At 39.5% G+C, this 22,326-nt stretch overlaps 2 protein-coding genes across 2 annotated transcripts in view; both read right to left on the bottom strand.

Moving 5' to 3' along the window:
* Positions 1 to 385: 385 nt before the first annotated feature.
* On the bottom strand, positions 386 to 17,404 carry UQCRC2 (ubiquinol-cytochrome c reductase core protein 2; the record flags this gene model as incomplete). Its single annotated transcript, XM_084251176.1, has 14 exons — positions 386 to 469; positions 1,737 to 1,890; positions 4,463 to 4,539; positions 4,850 to 4,930; positions 6,420 to 6,619; positions 6,949 to 7,044; positions 9,245 to 9,302; positions 9,867 to 9,964; positions 11,862 to 11,986; positions 12,471 to 12,527; positions 13,862 to 13,926; positions 14,851 to 15,000; positions 15,102 to 15,185; positions 17,372 to 17,404. 14 exons carry the CDS (start codon positions 17,402 to 17,404, stop codon positions 386 to 388), a joined length of 1,362 nt encoding a protein of 453 aa, XP_084107302.1.
* Positions 17,405 to 17,441: 37 nt separating this feature from the next.
* LOC311181786 (phospholipid-transporting ATPase ABCA3-like) overlaps positions 17,442 to 22,326 on the bottom strand; it is a gene marked incomplete at both ends in the record, with an annotated part of 69,217 nt that continues 64,332 nt past the window's right edge. The window contains 2 exons of the mRNA XM_084250221.1: positions 17,442 to 17,816; positions 20,868 to 20,941. Coding sequence (XP_084106347.1) covers positions 17,442 to 17,816; positions 20,868 to 20,941 — 449 coding nt within the window. The remainder of the gene's footprint in view (positions 17,817 to 20,867; positions 20,942 to 22,326) is intronic.

The following is a 22,326-nucleotide window of genomic DNA, read 5'->3' on the forward strand; positions in this document are numbered from 1 at the left end:
AATTATTCTTATCCAAAATGACAGATTTTAAACAGGTTTTATCTTAAAAAATCACCAACAATATCGGACTATTTACTCAGTCACTTAGTCTTACATTTTTAAATTTCTGATGATTCTGTACTAAATCATGACATTCCTGTTCTTTATAAAACCATCTAAAGCAAAGACCACAGCAATGAAATAGTTGTTGAGAACTGATTAGGAAAAATGCAAGAAAAACATTTAAGTAATGTTTTATTGACTTGAGGTCAACTGGGAATAATTACTTGCATTTAAGATATTTTACCTCATTGGAAATAAAAGGATAAATGTTGTATTTAGAGACTTTTGACTTCATGTGTTTGCTGCTCTGGTTGAGAAAATGCTCAGCTCTTGGGCTTCAGTATTACAGTTCATCAAGAAAAGGTGTATTTGCCAAATTTCCACTTGCTGCCATTGACTTCTGGCCAGAAACAAATTTCTTTGCAGCCTTCAAGGAAACATACACAAAAGACATAAAGTTAACAGAAATAAGAAAATGTATTGGTAAATAGGTAAACTTATTCTGTTTCTTTCAAGAGCTGATGGTGATTTTGTGACAGCCTCTTGTGAAAATTAACTACAGGAGAGGGTTGGTGTTTTATTTTAATTTGTGACAATACAGGCAGAAAAGCTCAGCTGTTCCTTTGATTGTTCCAGTATATGTGTGACTGAGCAAGTGTGGTGCTCTAGATATGAGGGTATTTGTTAAGTAAGGGATCAGGAAAATAGGGCAGAGTGGGCCTCAGGCAGGGCTGTACCTTCCCACTTCTGGGCAGGTACAGTTGAGGTCTACCAGGACAGACAGTCGAGGTCAAAAACAGATTGTTCATTTAAAAGCTGAACTTTATACCTTAGTGTCCTTTACACCACTACTTCAAGGTTAAAGGCTGGTTGTTTAGGTTTAACAAGAGTAGCAGCCCCTGTGTTCCCTCAGGGTGGCTGTTTCACATGAAGAGGGGTCGGAGAGGCAACTGGACTGGATTCACATAATGACAGTTTATAAGATAAGGACAGCGATTTGGCGAGTAAGTTATGATGAACCTAAGGGCCAACTAAAATCAAGTCAATGTTACTATCTTAAAAATAGCCTTGTCTCTTTTTCTATCCCCACACGAGGAGGAGCTGTTAGTGAGAAGAGGGTGGAGACCTCTCTAAATGGAAGAGGAGTTCTCATATTTCATTACAGAAAGGACTGGGAAAATCCACAGACTCTGGATTTATTCTGTAGTCATGTACTTCTTAAACGCATCATAGAATAAAAAGAGGTATAAGACATAGTTCTTACCCTCAAAACAACAATCTTGTAGGAAATAATAACATGAAAAAAGAGTAGGAAAAACAGGAGATTGCCATAAGAAAATCTTGAGATGCGGGGGTTGTGAAAGACTGGCAGGACAGATTATGGGGAGTGAGGAGGAAAAAGCATGAAACTTGATTATTAGGTTGAATCATATGAAACTGCCAAATTCTGAATGGTCCTGACCATCAAGAATTTAAACTGGTTCAACCTGAGAGTAATTCAGTTGAACGCAGAAGGTACATATACCCTCAGTTGACCAGGAAGTGGTTTTGCAGATCTGATGATGACAGAGAGCCCTCCTGCTGCACCTAACAGCATGGGAGTAACAGACACAGACCAAGGAAGCGAGCGGATGAGTTCCTTCTGAAACTGAATCATTAAGGCGAAGTTAAATCGTAAGTTTACGTTTGCTTACCTTTATGACATCTGCGTCAGCTACTGAGTCAATCTGCTGAAGGACTGTGGATGGTGGTGTATATGAACCAGCGACTAGAGCCTGGCACCCGACTTCATCCAGGAAACCTTCAGAAGACTCCACCGACATCAAATATCCAGCTTTCAGCTTGTTCCTGTCCAATAAAAGGTGTGTGACTAAGGCAAAAGCCAGCTTTAGAGAGCAGGCGATTTTAAAGTATGCTCTCAAACTCTTAAACATGTGAATATGTGAATTAACAGCTTTGAAATCTTAGTGTTAAAGCCCTCGTTCTACTGCTTCAGTTCACCAAATGTTTTATTATTTACATTGTCATTTAGAAAGTTGTCAATACAAGATAATGCTGAATTTCAACAGACTGGCTTTTGATTTTGGAAGGGAATTTAGATCTAGTTAAAACTATTTTAATGTGAAATTCTTATTAGTAAACTAACTCTTGCCTCCTGATACTTTTTTTTTGGTGCTAATTGTAGACATTTCTATTAAAGAAAAATAACTTTACAGGCCCATAAAGCATTGTCCACTCATCATAATGTTGTATGCTGTCTTTGTATTTCTACTCCCCCACCCCATTTCTATGCTTGGATTTGTCTCACCGAGGGTAGGGTATGGAGAATGCAGGAGAGAAGAACAGTATAGTCTTATAGGTCCCTAATAGCAACACAAAAGCAAATTGAAATAAAAACAAAATCCAATTCATAATTCTCCCAGAAGGAAACTGGTTTCAATAAGGTACTTGAGTTATTTCACTCTCAAAATCTTTTCTTTTGGCCTCTGCTGTAAGACTTCCATTTAAACATAATTACAATTTAATGTAGCAATTTTGCCATACTGTCAACTTAATTTAAAAATGATTTTACCGGCAATAAACCAAGAAATTATTGGTTTGTCCCGTCAACAGTGACATCTTACATTTTCTTTTTCACTAAGGAAGACTAAACACTTTACAAGAAAAAGTACCAATTCCGTCAAAATGGCAGAAAACAAACACATCTTGACATTACTAATCTGAATTCATTTTCTACATGTTGTTGTACCTTATAAAAACTGTGCTACACATTAATACATTTTCTTAAATTAGGTTTCAAACAGATTTTTCTTCAGTAAATTCAGTGTTTCATTTATGCTCATATTTTGTTTCTGGTGCAATCATGCAGAACTGCATCCAATCAATTCTTGGTTCCATGTCTATAACATTTAATTTATTTTGTTGTATTTATTCAAGAGAGGCAATTTTTCAGTGTGTTCAGTATAACGAAAGCAGTAATACTAATGGGAACAGAAATGACTAGTAGGCTGGTCCGTCTGGGATTATAATCCGCCCTGTCACATTTCCCCTTTGGGCAATACTAAATAATCATGAAGACCGTCTAATGATTCAGTTTGAATTGCCCTAAATAGATGGAGTCAAATTTCAGTCTTTTAAACTGCTCTATGAAAATGCAACTTGATTCCTAACTCTGTTGTATCTTTGAGTGGAACCCCTGGAACTCCTGAGTTCAGAGGAGGTACTGGCACTTTCAATCAGGACAGGGGGAACTTAAAAATCAGCAACTTACTTTAATAAATTACTTCAATCTTTCAATCAGAAAAAAAACACTTTTAACAAAAGAAATCTTTTTTTTTGGTTTGCTTTTTGAATCAGTAAAGAGGAAAAAAAGAAACTGCCAATATCTGTGGTAGAACAAAACCTCTCGTATACTGGCAGTGTGTTGATAAACTGGTATGAATTTTTCACAAAATAAAAATAGTATATAGAGCATGCACATTTTAATACAGAACATTTCAGTGTAACGTTATAATGACTCATCTGGGAATCTATGCTAAGCAAGCTGGGAATCTATGCTGCATTCGTCTCTGGGTATGCACATGGGGGTGGATTCATGGCTGTCCCCACCCACGACCAAAATTCAAGGGTGCTCAAGTCCCTTCTATAAAATGGTGTAGTATTTGCAGGTAGCTTACACACATGTCCTACATACTTCAAATCATCTCTAGATTACTTATAATACAATGTGTATATATACTCTAATACACACTTGGTAATATAATGAATACAATGTAAGTAGCTGTTACACTGTATTGTTAGGGGATTAATGACAATAAAAAAAGTCGGTACATATCCAGCACAGATGCAAGTGTCACAGGCTGATCTACAAAGCACCTATTTTGACCTACAGTTGGCTGAATCTGCAGATACAGAACCCTGGGACATGGAGGGCTAATTATAATTACAAATACCAAATGTTTTATGCCCAAAGAGACCCCTTGTGATTTGTAAAGGATAAACTGCAGAAAATATCCAAATATACTTTTTAATAGATCAATCAGTACTGTTTATGACAATTTTTCAGTAATCTCAATATATGGAGTCATTACGATAATGTTAAAAAAAGAGGAATTACTGGGTAGGGAATAAAAGATATTTTTGGCTTTAATGTTTGTAAATTTTCAAATTTCTACAATAAAATAGGACATAAGTATAGATATAAAATATTAACAATTATGTTTCAAAATGCATACAAATGGTGAAGCAATTAAGTAAAAGTTAACAATTATATCTCTAAGTGGTAGGGTATGGGTGTGTTTCCCTTCCCTTTTCTGTACCTTTCAATCCTTTTGTGTTTATATTACAACACTGTTATAACTAAAAAGAATACAGTATTCAATTCAATGGAAATAGAAAAACTGCTAATATCGGAACTTACTTGGCAGCTTGGACATCTGCATTGGAAAGGTTTCCTTGAGCAATTGTTTTCACCTGATTATAGGCAGCCTTGATAACCTGGGATAGATAAATAAAAACTGGTCATTTTTGGGCGGGGGGTGGGGTGGTGAGGTGGTGGGTGGGGGTGGCGGCAGGAAGTAGATTTATTGGTGGGTGTGACCAAGGATGGGGCAGTCTAAGGTGCACATAAGGGCATGTATGCCACTTGTCCAGAGGTCACAAGAGGGGTGTTTTTTAACCTCAAAGCATCTGGGATGAGCCACAACAGAGAGTTCTGGTAAGTTGTGGCATTCAAAGATTGTGTATTTTAATGAAAAACAAGTTAATGTGGAAAAAATTTGTGAGAATTGATGACTTTATAACTTACATCTCCAGCAGCTGTAGCCTGTGAGATAGTGTAAATCCCAAAAAGCCCAGAATCTGAGTAACTGGCATTAAAAGCAGAAACCTGAAATATAATAAAAGCCTACTGTAAGTCATTGTACCAGGTAAATCAGGGAATACTTTTCCTAAGGTTATCTAGATAAAAACTTGTTTCTTCATGGTGTAAGCAAAATAGATTAATATTTCATTTAACCAGTTCTGTCAAGGACTGAAGTGTTGTATAAACAGATTACCTCAAAACTATAATGGCTTTCATTTTATTCATTTGAACTTTTCCAAAATGGATTGCTCACTTTCCTTTTTGTTGGGTATTCTTTAACTTTTGTTTGACGATTAAAGGTTAATGCAAGTATTAATTTGTGAACATTACTATAGCTGCCATTTGCCTCAGTGGTATAAGCTGTGGGTTTTGACAATAGGCAAACCTGTTTTCTTCCTTCTGCTGTTGGCAACTACTTTTTCACCAATGTGCTTTCACTTTTCCTATAGACTAAAGTCAAAGGGTTAGGGAAAAGTATTGGCTCAGTGGAGGTTGTTCAGCTGTCCAAAGTAACAAGTTTGGCCTCTGGATAACAGAGTGTGCAGTCTAATCTGAGCAGAGTTTAAGTCCTTAAAGTGAACATGACTACTCAGTATAGTGTTTCTGTGGACTTTTCATAAGGATCACCTGAGTTAACTGAAAATACAGACTTTTGGGATACTGGGACAGATCTACTCACTCAGATCCTGGGAGTTGTAATCTGGGAACCCACCTTTTAAACTAGTGTTGCAGGTGATTCTCATATATATATTAAAGTTTGAGAATCATTAGTTTGGCCCATATAAAGCCTAAGAAGAAATGCAGTTCAATTACTTAAGTTTAATAATAATTGGTACTATCCTATTCACATTCCAAATTTCTGGCCCCTTTCCACTAAGATCTGGTATAAGACAAAGATGTCCACTTTCACCACTACTATTCAACATGGTACTAAAGTCCTTGCTGGAGAATTAGGCAAGAGAAGGATATCAAAGGTATCTAAATTGGGAAAAAGAAGAAAAGCTATATTATTTACAGACAACATGGTAACATACACAGCGACCTTTAAAGACTCCATTAAAAAACTAGCAGACTTGGGCCTCCCCGGTGACGCAGTAGTTGAGCGCTGGGTTGAGAAGCTGCCCTCAGCCTCTGCAGCGCCAGTTCGATCCCCGGCTGCTCCCTGGCCACCGGGTGAGGGTCCCACATGGTGCGCAGACCTCTCCTGCCACCCGCTCCTCCCCTCAGCAGTGTACTTCGTCAGTCTGCCTGCTCTGCTCTCCCCTCTGGCTCTGGTGAATTCTCTCACCCTCCCATGCTTCTGACTGTACCCAGTGCTTGTATAAATAAATAAATACATCTTAAGAAAACCCCAAAAAACTAGCAGACTCAAAATCAAGTCTGGCTATCTCTTCAGTTTAACAAAGATTTTCTTTTGTGTTCATCTTAAATTTTAAGAGTATATTTTCGGGACTAAATCATGAACAATCAGCTTTGGAAAACAAAAAGAAAGAGATCAATTGCCTAGACTCACATCAAATGGCTGGTTGACTCCCTTGGCGACAGCCTGGTACAGAGAGCTGGTGGCATTGCTGCCTCTCTTGACGTGTGGTCCAGCACCCAGGACATAGTGGAGGACACTAAAGGCATTTGCTTCTGCACTTCCTATGGCAGCACTTTCTGCTACAACAGCAGCATGCACGAGACTATCTCCAGTCTGTTCTCGAATTTCAGCTGGGGCCACGTAAGGAGAGAGTGAAGAAGAAAGTGACTTGGTCATCAGTAGTTTTATTCTTTTGCATTCTCGTTAACACAGAATGAACCTGCTCAAATCAAGCTTTTCTGTGGCCTAGCACTCTCCCCAGGCCATCCTGCCCTTCCCCCATACAAAACATGTTTAATATACAATACCCAAGCATCTAGTTCTTTCCATCTACATTGAGACTCTTTTGCTAGTAAATTATTAGGCCTATTCCATTCCAATATGCTATTTATGGTGGGGAGGGAGAAAGAAGAAAAGAAACTTCCTTCTGATAAACTACCTCATAGAACAAAATTCTTACCTCCACGGTATTTGGCCTTAGCACCAGATAAACCAAGCCCACCTCTCATGTTGAGAAACTGTTCAGCAACTTGCTTTAGAACAGGATGACTCACACCTATTTCAACAGAAACAAAAGTAAGCTAGAACCAGAATTTCTATAACATAATTCTAAAACATCTACGGCTTTAAAAATATTACAGCTATAAACAGTAGAGTCCCTCATCACTCTTGCAGATATCAATTTATATACATTTACCTAAAACTTTTTCTATGCATGTATTATTACTATTCTCATTTTCTTTTTCTTATTTTAGAATGGTGTTATCTATTGATACTGTTTCTAACTTGTTTTTTGTAATTTACATTTCAGTGAGTGGTCTATATCAAGCATTTAGTGATTACATGGCTGTCCCAATTTTTATTTAACCAATTCTTTTTTGATGGACATTAGCATGTTTCTAAAAGTTGGCTATTCAATAATATTGCATTGTGCATCAAAGAACAATATCAAGAGTGAAGACAACCCAACAAATATTTGCAAGTCATATATCTAATGAAGATATAGTATCCAGAATATATAATGAATTTATAATAACAGTAAAAAAATGGGCAAAGGACTTGAACAGACATTTTTATACAAATGGCCAAAAAGTACACACACAAGATATTCAATGTCATTAGAAGTTAGGGAATTACAAACTAAGACCATACTGAAACAGCACTTTATACTGACTAGTGGTTACAAAGATAAATACTAACAAGTGTTGGGAAGGATGCAGAGAAATGAGAAACCCTGTGCAACACTGTTTGTGGTAATGTAAAATGGTATATACAACAGCTTGGGAAACCCCTGGTTCTTCAAGTGGTTAAAATAGTTAAATGGAGAGTTACCACCTCTCCTGGCAATTCTACTCCTAGGGATGTATGCAAAATCATTATATACAGGCATTCTAACAAAAACTAAAACATGAATGTTTATATTCATAATAGAAGGTAGAAATGACTCAAATGGATAAATACAAAGACGGTATGGAATATTTTTCCATCAGAAAAAGGAATGGAATACTGGCATATGCTACAATATGGATGGACTTTAAAAATTTATGCTAAGTGAAAGAAATCAACTACAAAAAGCTATGTGATGGATAATTCCATTTATATAAAATGTACAGAATGGTAAACGCTATAGAGCCAGGAAGTAGACTAGTAGTTAAGGAAGAGGTGGAATGGGGAGCATAGGATGAGTAGGCTAATGAGTATGGGATTTCTTTTAGGAATGATGAAAATGTTCTGAAATTAAATAGTGGTGACAACTGCATTAACTTTATAAAGATAATAAAGACCATGGACCTGTACACTTTGAAAGGATGAATTATACTCAACCAAGCTGTTATTTACAGAACAAATGAACAGAAAAACAGTAATGCAAATAATATGCTTGTGCAACTAGTTTGTAAATGACCAAGTTTTTCTGTAGGATGAATTCTGAAAGCGAAATGCTGGGTATTAGAGTATAAACATTTAGAATTTTATTAACTTCAAATAGATAATAACTACAAAAATGTTGTATCAGTCTCATTGCTACCAACAATCTCTGAGAGTGCCTACTTCTCTACACCTTGCTTAACACTGGGCAGTGTCAATTTTTCAATTTTTGCCAACTTCAATCTTTTTTTCCAAGATTTATCCATTTATACAAGAATTGGGTACAGGCCGGAAGCGCAGGAGGATTCACAAGAGACAGAGCAGGGAGCAGAATGGGCAGATGGATCAAAGACACTGCTGAGGGGAGCAGTGGGCAAGACAGGAGAGGTCTGCTTTGCCATGTGGGTTTGCAACCTGGCCAGCCGGGGATTGAACTTGTGCTGCAGAGGTGGCGGACTGTTTCACAGTGCAGTGCTTAACCCCTTGCCTCACCAGTGAGGCCCCCTCAGATTAAAATTTTTTTTAATCTTTAGTGAATATGACCATTTTTCATAAACATAATTGGCTACACACACACACACACAGAGTCCTCACGAATTGTTTGCTTATATCCTTTGCCTATTTTCTATCAAATTGTACTTAAAAAACTTTTGCAAAAAGTTTCTGTGCTTACAGAAATTTTCTCCTTAGGTTTTGCAAATACTGTAACAAATTTAGAGCCAGTGGTTTACAAAGTTAAATGCTGGACTCTGCTTTCCACAAAAAAGACTAACAATTAAAATTCTATCACATCCTACCTTAAATTCTTAAATTTTATTCAATCCTGTGTTCAGAATTTAAAAGAGTACTTTTAAAGAAGCAAACTGACATTCAGTGAATTCCCAACTTACCAAGTCCAATCAAAGCCATTCTTGCACTTGTAAAATGGTTCTGAACATAGAAATGTAACTGAGGAAATTAAAAATATGTATTAGGTTATGATGGTACAAACAGAAAAAGTTGTAAGAACATAAAAATGGAGTTCAGCATAAAATAAATACTTAGGCTTAAAAGTTGCTATAAGGGGTTACTCAGTGCTGAATTATACTGAGATTTTACTTTAAAAGCTATTGCTTCAAAGAAGTAGACTTTAATATGGTGACTGGTTACATAACTGGTTACATTTTGTGAGTATAATGAAAATGAATAAATTGTACACTTAAAATAATTAATTGTATGGTATGTGAGTTACAGCTCAATAAAGTTTTAAGTGTGCAAGATATTTTCTTTTCCTTCATTTTTTTTGGCCTTTGTTTTATGAACTGTCTATAATGATATATCCCTTCTAGTAAAAACTTTTAGTTGAAAGATATTAAAAGAATGTTCAGATATAAGTTTAGATAGAAAGCAGGCTGATGAAAGCCAGCAAGTGATTTACTTAAATTAGAAGATAAAGAAAAAACTAGCAGAAAAACTTGAAAATAACTTTTCAATTTAATGTGAAAACAAATTATTTTAAAATGCAATGTGTACCTCTTCTGGTGTCACTTTTCCAATCCTATAATCAGGACAATACAAGGAATTAGCCAAGGCATTTTTGTAAGCTGCAGTATGCAAATTTTCAATGACATCTGTAAAACAAGAAGCAGTTATGGAAATGTAATTTAAATAAAGACAACAGCATTTTTAGGTCCTAGAAGCATCTGACTATAATTACTTTGGTTATCTCATGGCATTCACACATTAAATAAGAGGACTTGAGATTTATTATCATTTAGCCTCTAGCAACTTTTAAATTTTTAACAGTTGAATGTGCTGAGAAAACGAGATTATACTACAGCAGCTGCTAGACGCTCGAGTCAACCGAACACTTTTAAATTTTTAACAGTTGAATGTGCTGAGAACTGAACACTTCTCTAACTCGAATCTACCTGGTATCATCTGAAAAGTGTAGTGGCCTGGGTTTCAGGAAGTTTGAATCTAGTTACAGTTCTGCTACTACATGTCATGTGACCTTGGAGAAGTCATTCAATCTGAATTTTACTTACGTCAAAATCCACTACCTACATAATGAGGGAGTTATGAGATGTGAAAGTCTCAGTCTGAGGCCACATTACTTGCTTTCTGGGGTCAATGCACTCCTGACTGGTGCACTGTCCCTGCATTCCTGCTTCAATGCCTTTGCTTGAGGTATGTCCCTTACATTTTTCAACGTTGGGGCAATATCCCAAGGCAGGCACTGTGCTAAGTGCTGGAAATAGAGACAAGTCAGATATAATGCTTGCTTTCAAAATGCTGAGAAGGAAAGACTGAAAGAAGGTACTTTGGGTGTGAAGTCAGCGGTATATCAAAAGTGCAGGAGGGGCATAAGGCAAAGGCATCGGAACTAGAAAGGAGTAACTGGTAATATCTGGGGTGAATCTTACAGAACGAGTAGGTGTTTCCCAGGATAGTGATGTGGTAATGCCATTTCAGGCATGGGACACAGATAGCAAGATAAAGTATGTTACTACATTGACTCAAAGGGGAATGGCAGTTGGGAGGGAAAGAGGTACGACAACAGGGGGTGGTGTGTATAGGGAGGTCATGGAAGTTCACATATATGCTAACTTAGGGAGTCTGGACTTCAGTCTATAGATAGGATGATGCTTTTAAGGGATTTTCCCAGGACTTTCCTGTCAGGAGGATTAACATAGTGGCAATGTAGGAGATGGGTTGAAGATGTTAACTTGGAGGCAGAGATGCCAGACAGCAATTATCCCAGCACAAAGGATGAGAGCTATAGCCTCAATGCTACCAGTGGGGAAGAAGCCACTCTGGACAAGTAGGTCATCTTTTATACAATTTTTCCTTTCTAGTTCTCTGGTTTTTTTGGTAGATGTCCAGAAGCAATAAAGATCATACACACTGTAAAAAGTATCACCATGAAACGTGCACTAACGGGAACCACTGTGTTCGAAGACCCTCTCCACACAGGCCTATATTCCGAGTGAAGTTTACCCCATATCAACCCCTGTAGCTGCTCATCTGCTTAGACCAGGATGTCTCTATCTGCATACTTTTGCTTCTACTATAAGCTAAATGATTTCCAAGAATCAGTAGAAGTCACTTACAAATTTGTTTTGCCAGTTCGGAATTGTCAAGATTATGATTAAGCATTAAATACATAATATGAATAAAAAAAGCTCATTTTTAAAAAATTAAGTCACTTGCTTTGGAAAGATCTAATAAAAGTGAGCTAGCTGAACCAATAATAGCAATTTGTAACCATAAACAGCAGCAGCAACAGTCAGCTACAAATTTGGTGTAAGCTAAACAGCTACTGAAAAAACACCAGGGGGGAGTAATAGGAAAAATGCCTGTGATTCTATAATCAGTTTACATCCTATCAAACTGGGCAAAATTTTGGAAAAAGTTTTTGATTCCAAGTAAAAAGAAAATCAACAGTAGTTTTGTCCTCTACAGATCAATCTTCTCACAGACCCAGTATCTTAGAAACACTTGAATATAATCTGAATATGTACTTACGAGCCTGTGGATTCTGAAAAGCCACAGCTTTGTCAATTTTTAGTTGAGGCTGAAGGGCAGCAACTTCCCAAGGACGAAATTCTGGTGCTGTGGTGACATTGAGCAGGAACTCCATTAGAACATCACTATAGAAAACATCAAGACGAGAGGAATTCAACATTTTCTTCTTCTAATTTTTTAAATATTTATTTATGCATAGAAGAATTGGGGTATATGCCAGAGGTGCAGGGGGTGATTCACCAGAAACAGTGGGGAGCAGAAGAGACAGATCTACTGAAACATACTGCTGAGGGGAGCAGTGGGAGAGACAGGAGAGGTCTGTTGCACCATGTGGGTAGCTCCCTGGCTGGGGATCAAACTCAGGCTGCAGCGGTGATAGTGCTGAGACTCAACCCTTGGGCCACCAGGGGGGCCTGGAATTGAACATTTAAAACCAGCATCCATTTTTACATAACTGTAATTTTTTTAATATCAAACTTTCCTCCTTGTGTAAAGCACAGTGTTCTAAGCAGTTTGTGAATAATCCAAACCCCAGGTAAGAGATCATAATGTCACATTAAAAACTAGAAACAAGCAGCTTAGTATTTCTTTAAACTTGAAGCCACTTACACGTCATCACGCAGGCACTCCACCGTGTAAGCCATGTTCTCCCTTGTTGAAGTCACACTGAGTCGGAAACAAATGACAGAGAATTCTTTAAGTAAGAAAAATAAGCTTTGCCTTATATCTTTATTATATCTTGTTAGATCAACCCATTCCTTTGGAAGAAAATTTATGAAAGTATAAATAACAAAAATATATGCTTGTCAACAAAAATTTAAAAAAGTATTTTGAATATGAAAATGTAAAGTAATTCAACCTTATAAAGAAGAAATCCTGACATATGTGACCTGTGGATGAACCTTGAAGATATTATGCCAAGTGAAATAAGTCAGTCATGAAAGGACATATGTTGCCATATTCCATTTACATGAGCTACTCAAAACCAGACAGGCGGAGCACAGGATGGTGGTTGCCAGGGACTGAAGCAAGAGGGCAATGGGGGGGAAGCGTTTAAGAGGAAGAGAAGGGGATGATGAAACACTCTGGAGGTGAGTGGAGGTGATGGCTGCCATAGAACTGGGTGCTAAGAATGGTATGTTTCACATTGTGTTTTACCACAACTTGAAAAGTTGAAGATCTCTGTGTTCCCTTCCTAGGTTAATTCCCTCCCTCACTCTCCCTTTAGAGATAAATATAACCATAAGTACTACATATTGCTTTAAAAAATTATAACTGCTTCAAACCTTAATAAAATATTGAAGTTTGTTTTACCATAAAACACTTAAAAATATTTGTCCTTTCTGTTAAGTTGAAAAATAACTCAAGTTCATTCCTTAGCTGTTGGGCAGCAGTGTCACTGAGAGTTTAGCATACTTTAATCCATTTTCCTTCTTTAAGGGCTTTTAGATTGCTTCCAGTCCTTACAAAAATAAAGAATATCTTTGGCGTGTGTATGAAAAACTGTTAGTTTGTGGTATACACTCTTTTTCACCATTACTAGACAGTTCTTGATTCTTTCCTAAGTAGTTCTAATTTATACTATAAACACAGTAGGAAAGATTCTCCCTCTCCTTTAACACTGCCAGCACATAATGTATTTTTTATTTCATGGGTATGAAATGGCATCACATTGTTATAACAAGTAACGATCAGTCTAGTTTCCTCTTCTGGGGGACAGGCTATTCCTATCCTTTGTCCACTCATTATCTTTTCAGTTTATTCTAATTTGTAGTTATTTTTCCAAATAAACCTTTCCATGTTATGTGTTGCAAATATCTACTCCTAGTTAAATTTTTACTAAAAACCACAAACATGCTTTACATGTTGATACAAATTCATCAGTCTTTCCTCCTAATGCCTTAAGAAATTCCTAACCACCTTCACAGCAGAGAAAAGTTCTTGCCCAACAGAGTATTTTTTGGTGTTTTACTATTTCCTGTTACTTATTTTTAACAAACCTTAATTTACCACCGACTGCTTCAATTCCACGGGTTATCTTGAAAGATGAAGCTCCTTTTGTAGTCTTGAAAAAGAAAGAACAATTATTTTTAGTAGTTTTTTAATGCCAAATTTAACAAATACACTATATCAAAATTTAATGTTTAATTTTCATTAGATTCAAAAGGAACTTTACCTACTGGATACTTTTTAGTTTAAAAATTATAAAACAAAGTTACAAAAATTATAAAACAAGTACAGTCTTTTATATAAAGTATATTTAGGTAAAAATTCCATCATTAAACGCAAGCTTACTAGATTCATTCGTCTACTCTGAAGCTTCCATATGGGAAAGAGTAATTTCCTTTCAATTTTTGCTACTTAAAATTTCTTATTTTTAGTATTTTCTTATGTTCTCGGACTACCATTCAGATGGACACTAATCCTCTGTGGTAGTCTATGTTTTCCATGTTATGTTAGGTGGTACTGGGTTGAATAGTGTTCCCCAGATTCATGTCCATCCAAGAACCTCTGAATGTGGCTTTATTTGGAAACAGTCTTTGCAGACACAAACATTTAAAATGAGGTTATACTGGATTACAGAGGGCTTCAGAGCTATTATGACTGGAAGAGTCTAGTAGGAGGGGAATTTGGACACAGAGACACAGAGAACACGCGACAACACAGGCCGAGACTGGAGTGATGCGGGATGCAGCTGGAAGCCAGGAAAAAATACCCAGGATTGCTGAAAACCACCAGACGCTAGGCAGAGGCAAGGAAAGATTCTTCTACGTCTTTGGAGAGAACATGGCTCTACTGACACTCTGCCTGCGACCACTAGCTTCTAGGACTCAGAGGATAAATTTCTGTTTAAGCCACTTAATTTGTAGTATTTTTGTCACAGCAGCTCCAGAAAGCTAATACAGGTATGTTGCTTATAGTTTTTTGTTTTTGTAGGACCAAGATACTAAAGCATCTGTAAACATACTTAGGCAGTAGAGATACTTACCAAAGTGGATGCAAGACGAAGCAAGTGAGAGGTTCCTAAACTGTTGGGGTCCTCATATCTGCTTCCTGCTTTTATGAACAAACCAATTTTTGATGCAGGAGCATAATTTTCCAGAGAAGCAATCACTAAACCATTTGGTAATTTGGTAAACTGTATTTAAAAAAAAAAGTAGAGACATGATTAATATCTTCTTATTACCAAGCACAGCGAAAGTACATGTGGCTTGAAACGAGCAACTCAGTGGGACTAACCTCAAGGTCCTGAGGATGTAGAGGCGCTGCCGCAGGGGCAGACGTGGCTTTCACTTTGGGCGCGACTTTGAGGGAATAAAATCTCTAAACACAAAAAGGAGGTTACATAAATATTTCACAAGAACAGTGCATTATATCCTAGTGTGTCTAAGCAACAAAGGGTGTTCCTCTATTGAACTAAAAGAACTCCATGGGTGGCTGTAGCTGATTAACTTATTAAACCACCAGTTTACTCAATCTTGGACCTCTATTTATTTGTGATTTGTAGCCCTGGAAGAAATACTGAGTTCTACATGCTCTTTCTTTACATTGTAAAGATTATTGTATTTGTTTTACGCTTATAAAAGCTTCAGGTGTTTTTTTCTAGCGCTAATAATACACATAATAATACTAATAATTTGATTATTTTAATTGGAATTAAAAAATGTGTAGATTGCCATAGCCATACCCTTTTACAGATCTTAGCATTACTCCTTCCCTTATCCACCCAAAGAGTCTAAGTCTATTTTCCAATTGAAATGCTGTCATCTTTAGTAATCACCAAAAATGACAAAGTTTACCAAGGAAAACTTCCTTCCAGCTTCCAATATTTCCCACAGTAGTGTCACCCTCTTAGGTGCTATACTAAGACTATACAACCAAAGGTTTTATTTTTTTTAAATAAAAATTTGTATTATGTTGAGATAAACAACAGCTTCAGCCACAGCAGATTCTCCATATATAATATGCAGCCACTGAAAAGGTAAAATGATCCTTTCAGACAATGGATCTAAAATGCATAACAATTCAGTTTTTTGTTTTCTTTTTTGGCAAATGCTATACAATGCCACAGACTTCCTTCTGATTATGCCTACAACTCATGAGGTTACTAGCAGAGATGTTAAGAGTTAATAATAACACTTGGTACTTCCAAGATCAAATGAACACATCTCCGCAGTTTCCTGAGGACCCACTCAGGGCTACAGTGGCCCTACTCTGTGCTGTCCAGCAGGGCTGTTTTGTGCTATAGGGGCACAGCAGTTCAAATGTTAATAATTTACAGTTACATTGGCAAAGGACATTTACGTGCCTGCACAGTGACACTTTGCTGGTTATGTGTTTCCTATAATTTGTCCCATTCAAATCAGTTGCAGAGAATTATCCTAGTAATTGTTATGCAATTACTAGATCGTTTTACCAATATGTATAAATATACTGTGTATACAGAGTGCTCTATAATTACAAACATAACAACTGCTTTCACGTTTACTGCAATTTGCTTACATTGATTCTCTTCAACTGTTATCCTTGAGTTTTTCCCCTACTAGTTGGGGATGAATGGAAAGGGGTAGTAGATTTTGGAGTCTTTTGCCAGCTCAACTAGGCTGCCTTCAAAGGGTTGTTAATCATCGGTTTGTCTAGAGTGCCAGGAAAGGTAAGATCATCACAGCCAAATTGTGGCCATCTATTTAACCCACAGTATATTTATTTAAACCTCACATACAGGGAAACTCTATTTCCTGCTCTTTTTGCCCCTCAGTAACCCAACTGCTACTGGAACTTGAGACCAGCTAATTCTTTGTTGTGGGGGGCTGTTTTTGTGCATTGTGGTTTATTTAGCGGCACCCCCGGCCCATCCACAGATTGTTACAACCAAAAATGTCTCCAGATATTGCCAACTGGTCCCTGGGCGCAAAACTGGCCCTGCTGAGACTTTTAAAAGTGTTTCCCGCTCCGCAGTGAAAGAACATTAACACCTGAGGAGTTTCCCCTGAGTGACAGCTGCATCTCATCTGGGCTTGGAGGAGGCGCCTGAAGGGGACCTCTCAGAGGGCGGGCGCATCAGGCGTTAGACGGCGAGGACACCGAAATTCCAGGCACAGTTACAAGCGCTCCACAGGCATCAGCTCATCTTTCATATCGTTACTCATAAGCCCACTAAGTCTCTGGGGAAAGGGATGCTCCGTGCGGGGGCGTCCTGCCCCCAGGTTTGTGGTCTCCTCAGCCTTGCAAGCGCAGCATTGACCTTCAGGCGTCTCTCCAGCGAGTCGCTTCGCCTCCGATCTCCAGCCCGCGCACTCCCTGCAGGTCCCGGGCGGGAGGGCGCCTCTGCCTGCAGCGCGAGCCGGGCCCGCGATGCCCGGGCCCACCGGCCCGCCCGGCCCGCGGGCTCAGCTGAAGGGCAGACCGCCTCCCCAGGCCCCGGGCCCTCCAGCCAGGCGGTGCGTCCCGTACCGCCTTGCTGGCAAGTTCCTCCCCAGCCCTTGCCCAAGCCCGCCGGCGGTGCTCACCGAGAGGGACCCGGCTTTCGTTAGCAGCTTCATGGCTCAAGATTGCTCTGACCCTCGGTCACGGCCGGCTTCAAGGAAAGCAAGATGGCGGCGGCCGGGGGGAGTTTCCCAGCGTGCCCCGCGACGCCCTTTCCCACGCCCACGGCGCGGGGGGACTCTCTAGGCGGCCTGCGCTCGACTGCTCCCGGGAGGAGGCTGGGCCGGCCCAGGTCCTCCCAGCCGCAGGCGGCGGGTCGCGTGGTTTCCTGTCAATACTCAGGATAATCAGGACGCCCCTTCGGATCCTCTTCCTGCCCGGGTGTCCACGCTGCAGTCCCTTTCCGACCGCGATTAAGAGAGCCCAGCACAGCTCCCCCGCACTTCGCATGGGGACCCTGGCAACTAAAGGGGCCCTCTGTGGGATTTGTACTCTGGGGCGGGATGCGTAGACAGTGGCGCTGTAGTTCTGCAAGAAAAACGAAAATGTCCTGGAGCGAGTTGGCGAGCGAGAGCCTGGTGAGCGGGAACCTGCATCTTGAGAGTCGGGACGGGTGCTCCAGGGGGTGTCACCCCAGAACTTCCCTTGCACCAGGCACCTGTGCTGCAGTTAAAGCGCGTCCCTGGCCTTCAGGGATTTAGTCTCGCACCTTGCTAAATAGCGTGGCTGGGAAAACATTAATGTCATTTGGGAGTTTGTTAGAAACGCAGACTCCAAATTCCCTACTGGATCAGAAATCTGCATTTTTTACAAGATCAGGTGATTCCGAAGCACACTCACGCCCCCGAAGGGACAGGTGTGGGTGTGGCAGGGCGTAGACAAACATGTGCTCTTTGAATTTCTTCCCGTACAAGGGCTCTTAACATGATTAGACGTGACATCTGACTGTCATTAAGAATCTGGCACTGACCCGTTTAAGGGCAGTCCGGGGCACCCTAACTCGGCCTGTACCACACAGTAGAAAGTGGGGGACTTGCTCTAGTGGTGCAGGTGATTTAAGTTAGCACATGAATGAACAGTTACATCTTAATGCTTAATATATATAGTAAAACAATTATTATGGCAAGTCATGCAGGTAGAGTTTCCTCTTTAAATACATTTATAAAAGGACATTGGTTAAACATCATTAAGTGGGTTAGCTATAAGGAATAAAGAGATAAGGCAAAACTCAGGAAGGTGTTATCCCAACGGACAAAGCTTGGGAAACATTGTTCTGATCAAGTCACCCAGTTGTTCTTCACGATTTTCAGGAAAAACTTCAAACGCATTAACATGGCATGCAAACCTTTTGTCTCCAGGACTTTTTAATCACATCCCCCAAATTGGCTGCATCCCTGGGAGTCCAGTCTTTGGAACTGCACACACATCCCTATTTAGAACGTTCCCTTATATTTATTTCCATTATAGCACCACTACATAACAAAACATATGTGACCCAAATAAAAAATTCTGTTCAAAATGTAGAATCTGATACATAATTCCTATCAGCTACATAAATAACATACTAAGTTTATTCAGTGTTCTGCAACATTTAAAATTTCCTAGTAAGCTTTATACAGTGAGTTTGCACTTAATGGCATCAATAGGTTCTTGGAAACTGCCTTTTGGTGACATCACCTAAAATTTCGCTGAAACCCCTTTGAAGGAAGGTTTATTTTACGGGTCTGCGGTACCAGACTGCCATCTTGTGGACAGGTCTGTCATCTCAGCATCATCCCACGCCCTACTTAGCGCCATGACTGGGACTTATGATGTGTGTGTAGTTGTGAAGCAATGCCACTATTAACAAATATATGTGGTGTTGGCAGGTGTGTGCTTTTCACCTCATGTCTTTCAGCTCCCAAACTATCCTACATGGCTAGTTGTATTTACATAACTACAGTAAAGGAGGAGGTTGGCCTAAGAGCTCCAACTCTGTGTCGTCGCTTTCTGTACTTTTGAAGAGTTAAGGCTTGAACTTGGAAGCCCCCATAATGTGAGAGAAGCAGTAAGAGAGCTAAGAATGGAGGACACAGAAGGAGAAAGTGGGTGACCAGGAAGGTAAAAAATAAGGCAAAGGGTGGGAAGAAGAGCTTCTCAAGATGAGACTCCAGATTGCTTCCATCTGTTGCTTATTAAAACAGTTCAAAAAAAAAATCTCTTTTCCTTTTTCACAATGCCCATTACCCAGTCTCGCATAACAACGAGGTGTAGGCAATGAAAGCCTTGGAAGTTTCTCCAGGTTGTCTTACTCATTTCAGTTTTCTGCCATAACTCTAGCATTTTATTGCAGAAGAAAATGAGGTGCTTGAAATTGCTTTGTGTAAAAGGCATGGTCCTGGGAGTGCAGCGTACAGAGCAGACATGGAAGAGGCAGATGGGTGCACTGCCTGGAAGCTCTAATGGTTAGTTTTCTTAACGTGGATTCAAATTGGACTCCCTGGAGCCCAATGCCCTTCCCTGAGCTGGGGGTGATGGTGCACACATGTTGAGGAGGGTGGTGTGGTGTGGGGTAATGTTAAAGGGCAGCTATGGTGGGGTCGAAAAAGACCAGGAAAATGGCTTGTCCTTGCACTTGGAACAGCACCTGGGCATGGTTGGGCCAGAGGCATTAAACATGGCTCCACCCAGGCAAACGCCACCTTAGTCTAGACTTCCTTCTCCCGTCTCTGAAATTTACTGCTTTGTTTTGATAATTTCTGTGTTCATATTTTATTCCCCGTAACCAGATTAGAATAATAAAATTCTGTCTTTGAGCCAAGATTCCAGTGTCTTCTGCCAGTATTCACGAGACTGTGGTAAATTAATTGGCTAATTTTTGAAAACTTGTAAGTAGGGTAAAATCTCTGACCCTGTTCAATTCTTGATCACATGTTAATCTTAATCTCCAAGATTAAATTGACTTCTTCAAGGATTCAATTTGTGTAGAGAGGGAAGAAGGGGTAGGGGCAATGTGTGCTCTAAGTATGTAGATGCACGCATCATTCTAAGAAAGCCATGACAGTCACTGGTTGGGACTGAATCTCATACATTTATTTTTGATCAATATCTATCTATATTTATCAATATTGGCAAAGGTCAGGAAGATTTGTTCCAGTGTTATCTGACTGACGGAATAGTCTTCTAGGTTGAATAGCACTTTCGCTTTCTCCAAAATACTAAATACCTTGAAGAAAAAAAAGTAAAACTGGTGGTGTAACCACTGCAATATCCCCAGATAAACCTTTCCCTACCCCAGTGTTCCCTAGCTCCTCCCAGTGACAAAAAGATACAGAAGCAGGAAGTTAGAAAGCAGAAGGAAAAGATGATTAGGGAAAAAAGGAGGAGGCGGTAGTTCTTCATTCCCTTTCTATTGATGGGTATGGACTAATAATAGAATTTAGGGTCAGAAATCTCAAGCAAACTATCGTTGCCTTTGAAAAGTAACTTAAGTTTCTTCTCCTCTGCCGATGTCAGGCCCATCCCACATGCCTGAATCCCAGTGCTTCCTTTCAGTCCCCTATTAACACAACATCAAGAGGGAATGATTTGTACAATTACCTTTCCCCAGCAAATCTCCTTGCTGGGAATGTAGAAGCCAATACTTCCTCCCTGGTCTTGGTTTAACATGTTACCTAAGAGAAAGATTTGACAGGTTAGTATCAGAGAGGGTCTAGTATTTGGTAGAGTTTAGTAAAATTCCCAAATAGTTTTCATTCCAATTATGCTCACCAACAGAAGAGATAATATATGCAGTTAGCACAAAAGACGACATACTACCAAAGCCCATTCTCTTTAGTGTATGTGACTTTTTCAAATGTTTCAACAGACTTACTTCCACGTGAAATGTGGTCTTAGTGTCTTGTAGCTGGTAAAAATTGCCAAGGGTCAGGTGATCCACTTCAGGGATGGAAAAATTGATAGCTCACATGCTCACTTTGCCAAACCTGACTCTATAGAACTCTGTTTATAAACATTGTCCTGTAATTATGCTCAAGTGGTTTTTTTCTCCTTTCAGTTGTGTACATATTAGAATTGTGAACTACAGCAAACATACAAAAAGTGTATGGAACATAATTGTATGGATTAGTGAATCATACTAAAGTTAACAAACATGTAAGGGACACTTACCTACTGTAGAATCACCTGTATGTCACTATCCAGATTCCCTCCCTCTTAAAAGATTTTTTTTTTTTAAGAGGCATGTATTTTTATTTATTTATTTGTTTGTTTGTTTGTTTGTACATGCACTGGGTACAGTCAGAAGCGCGGGAGGGTGAGAGAATTCACCAGAGCCAGAGCGGGGAGCAGAGCAGGCAGAAGGACCGAAGTACACTGCTGAGGGGAGCAGCGGGCGGCAGGAGAGGTCTGCGTGCCATGTGGGACCCTCCTCTGGTGGCCGGGGAGCAGCCGGGGATCGAACTGGTGTCGCAGAGGCTGCGGGCAGCTTCGCAACCCAGCGCTCAACCGCTGCGCCACTGGGGAGGCCCTTAAAAGATTTTTATGGTAAGAATTTCTTTGCTATTCTTTATGGTCTTATTACCAAAGAATGGGATCTAAATATTAAACTTTGGTTCTGCTTTTTTTGGTATGTCATATGAGTACAATCAGACTATAGTATTTTTATGCTGCTCTTGCTCATTACATTTTATATTCACCTATGTTGTTGTGTGTAGTTATATCTCACTTGTTTTCATTACTGGAGTTTTCAGTGTGTGACGCTCCTACTGATGGTGTGGTGTCCAGTCTGTCAGATGGCCCCAAATGGTCCCTACCTCCTAGAAATCAAAATTGCCTTATCTCCTCCCATAGTGAATAGGGCTGACCTGTGCAACCAGTGGGTTATTGCTCTCTCTAGGATCATGTGATCTAAGGGAAGTCAGCTATGACGTTGTGAGGACATTCAGGTAGTCCTTCAGAGAGGCATACCGGATGAGCAACTGTCAACACTGCATGAGGGAGTTATGTTGAAAATAGGTCCTCTAGCTCCAATGAGCCCCAGATGATTGAAACCCATCAA

Source organism: Talpa europaea (assembly GCF_964194135.1).
Source record: "Talpa europaea genome assembly, chromosome: 12".
NCBI classification, from domain to species: domain Eukaryota; kingdom Metazoa; phylum Chordata; class Mammalia; order Eulipotyphla; family Talpidae; genus Talpa; species Talpa europaea.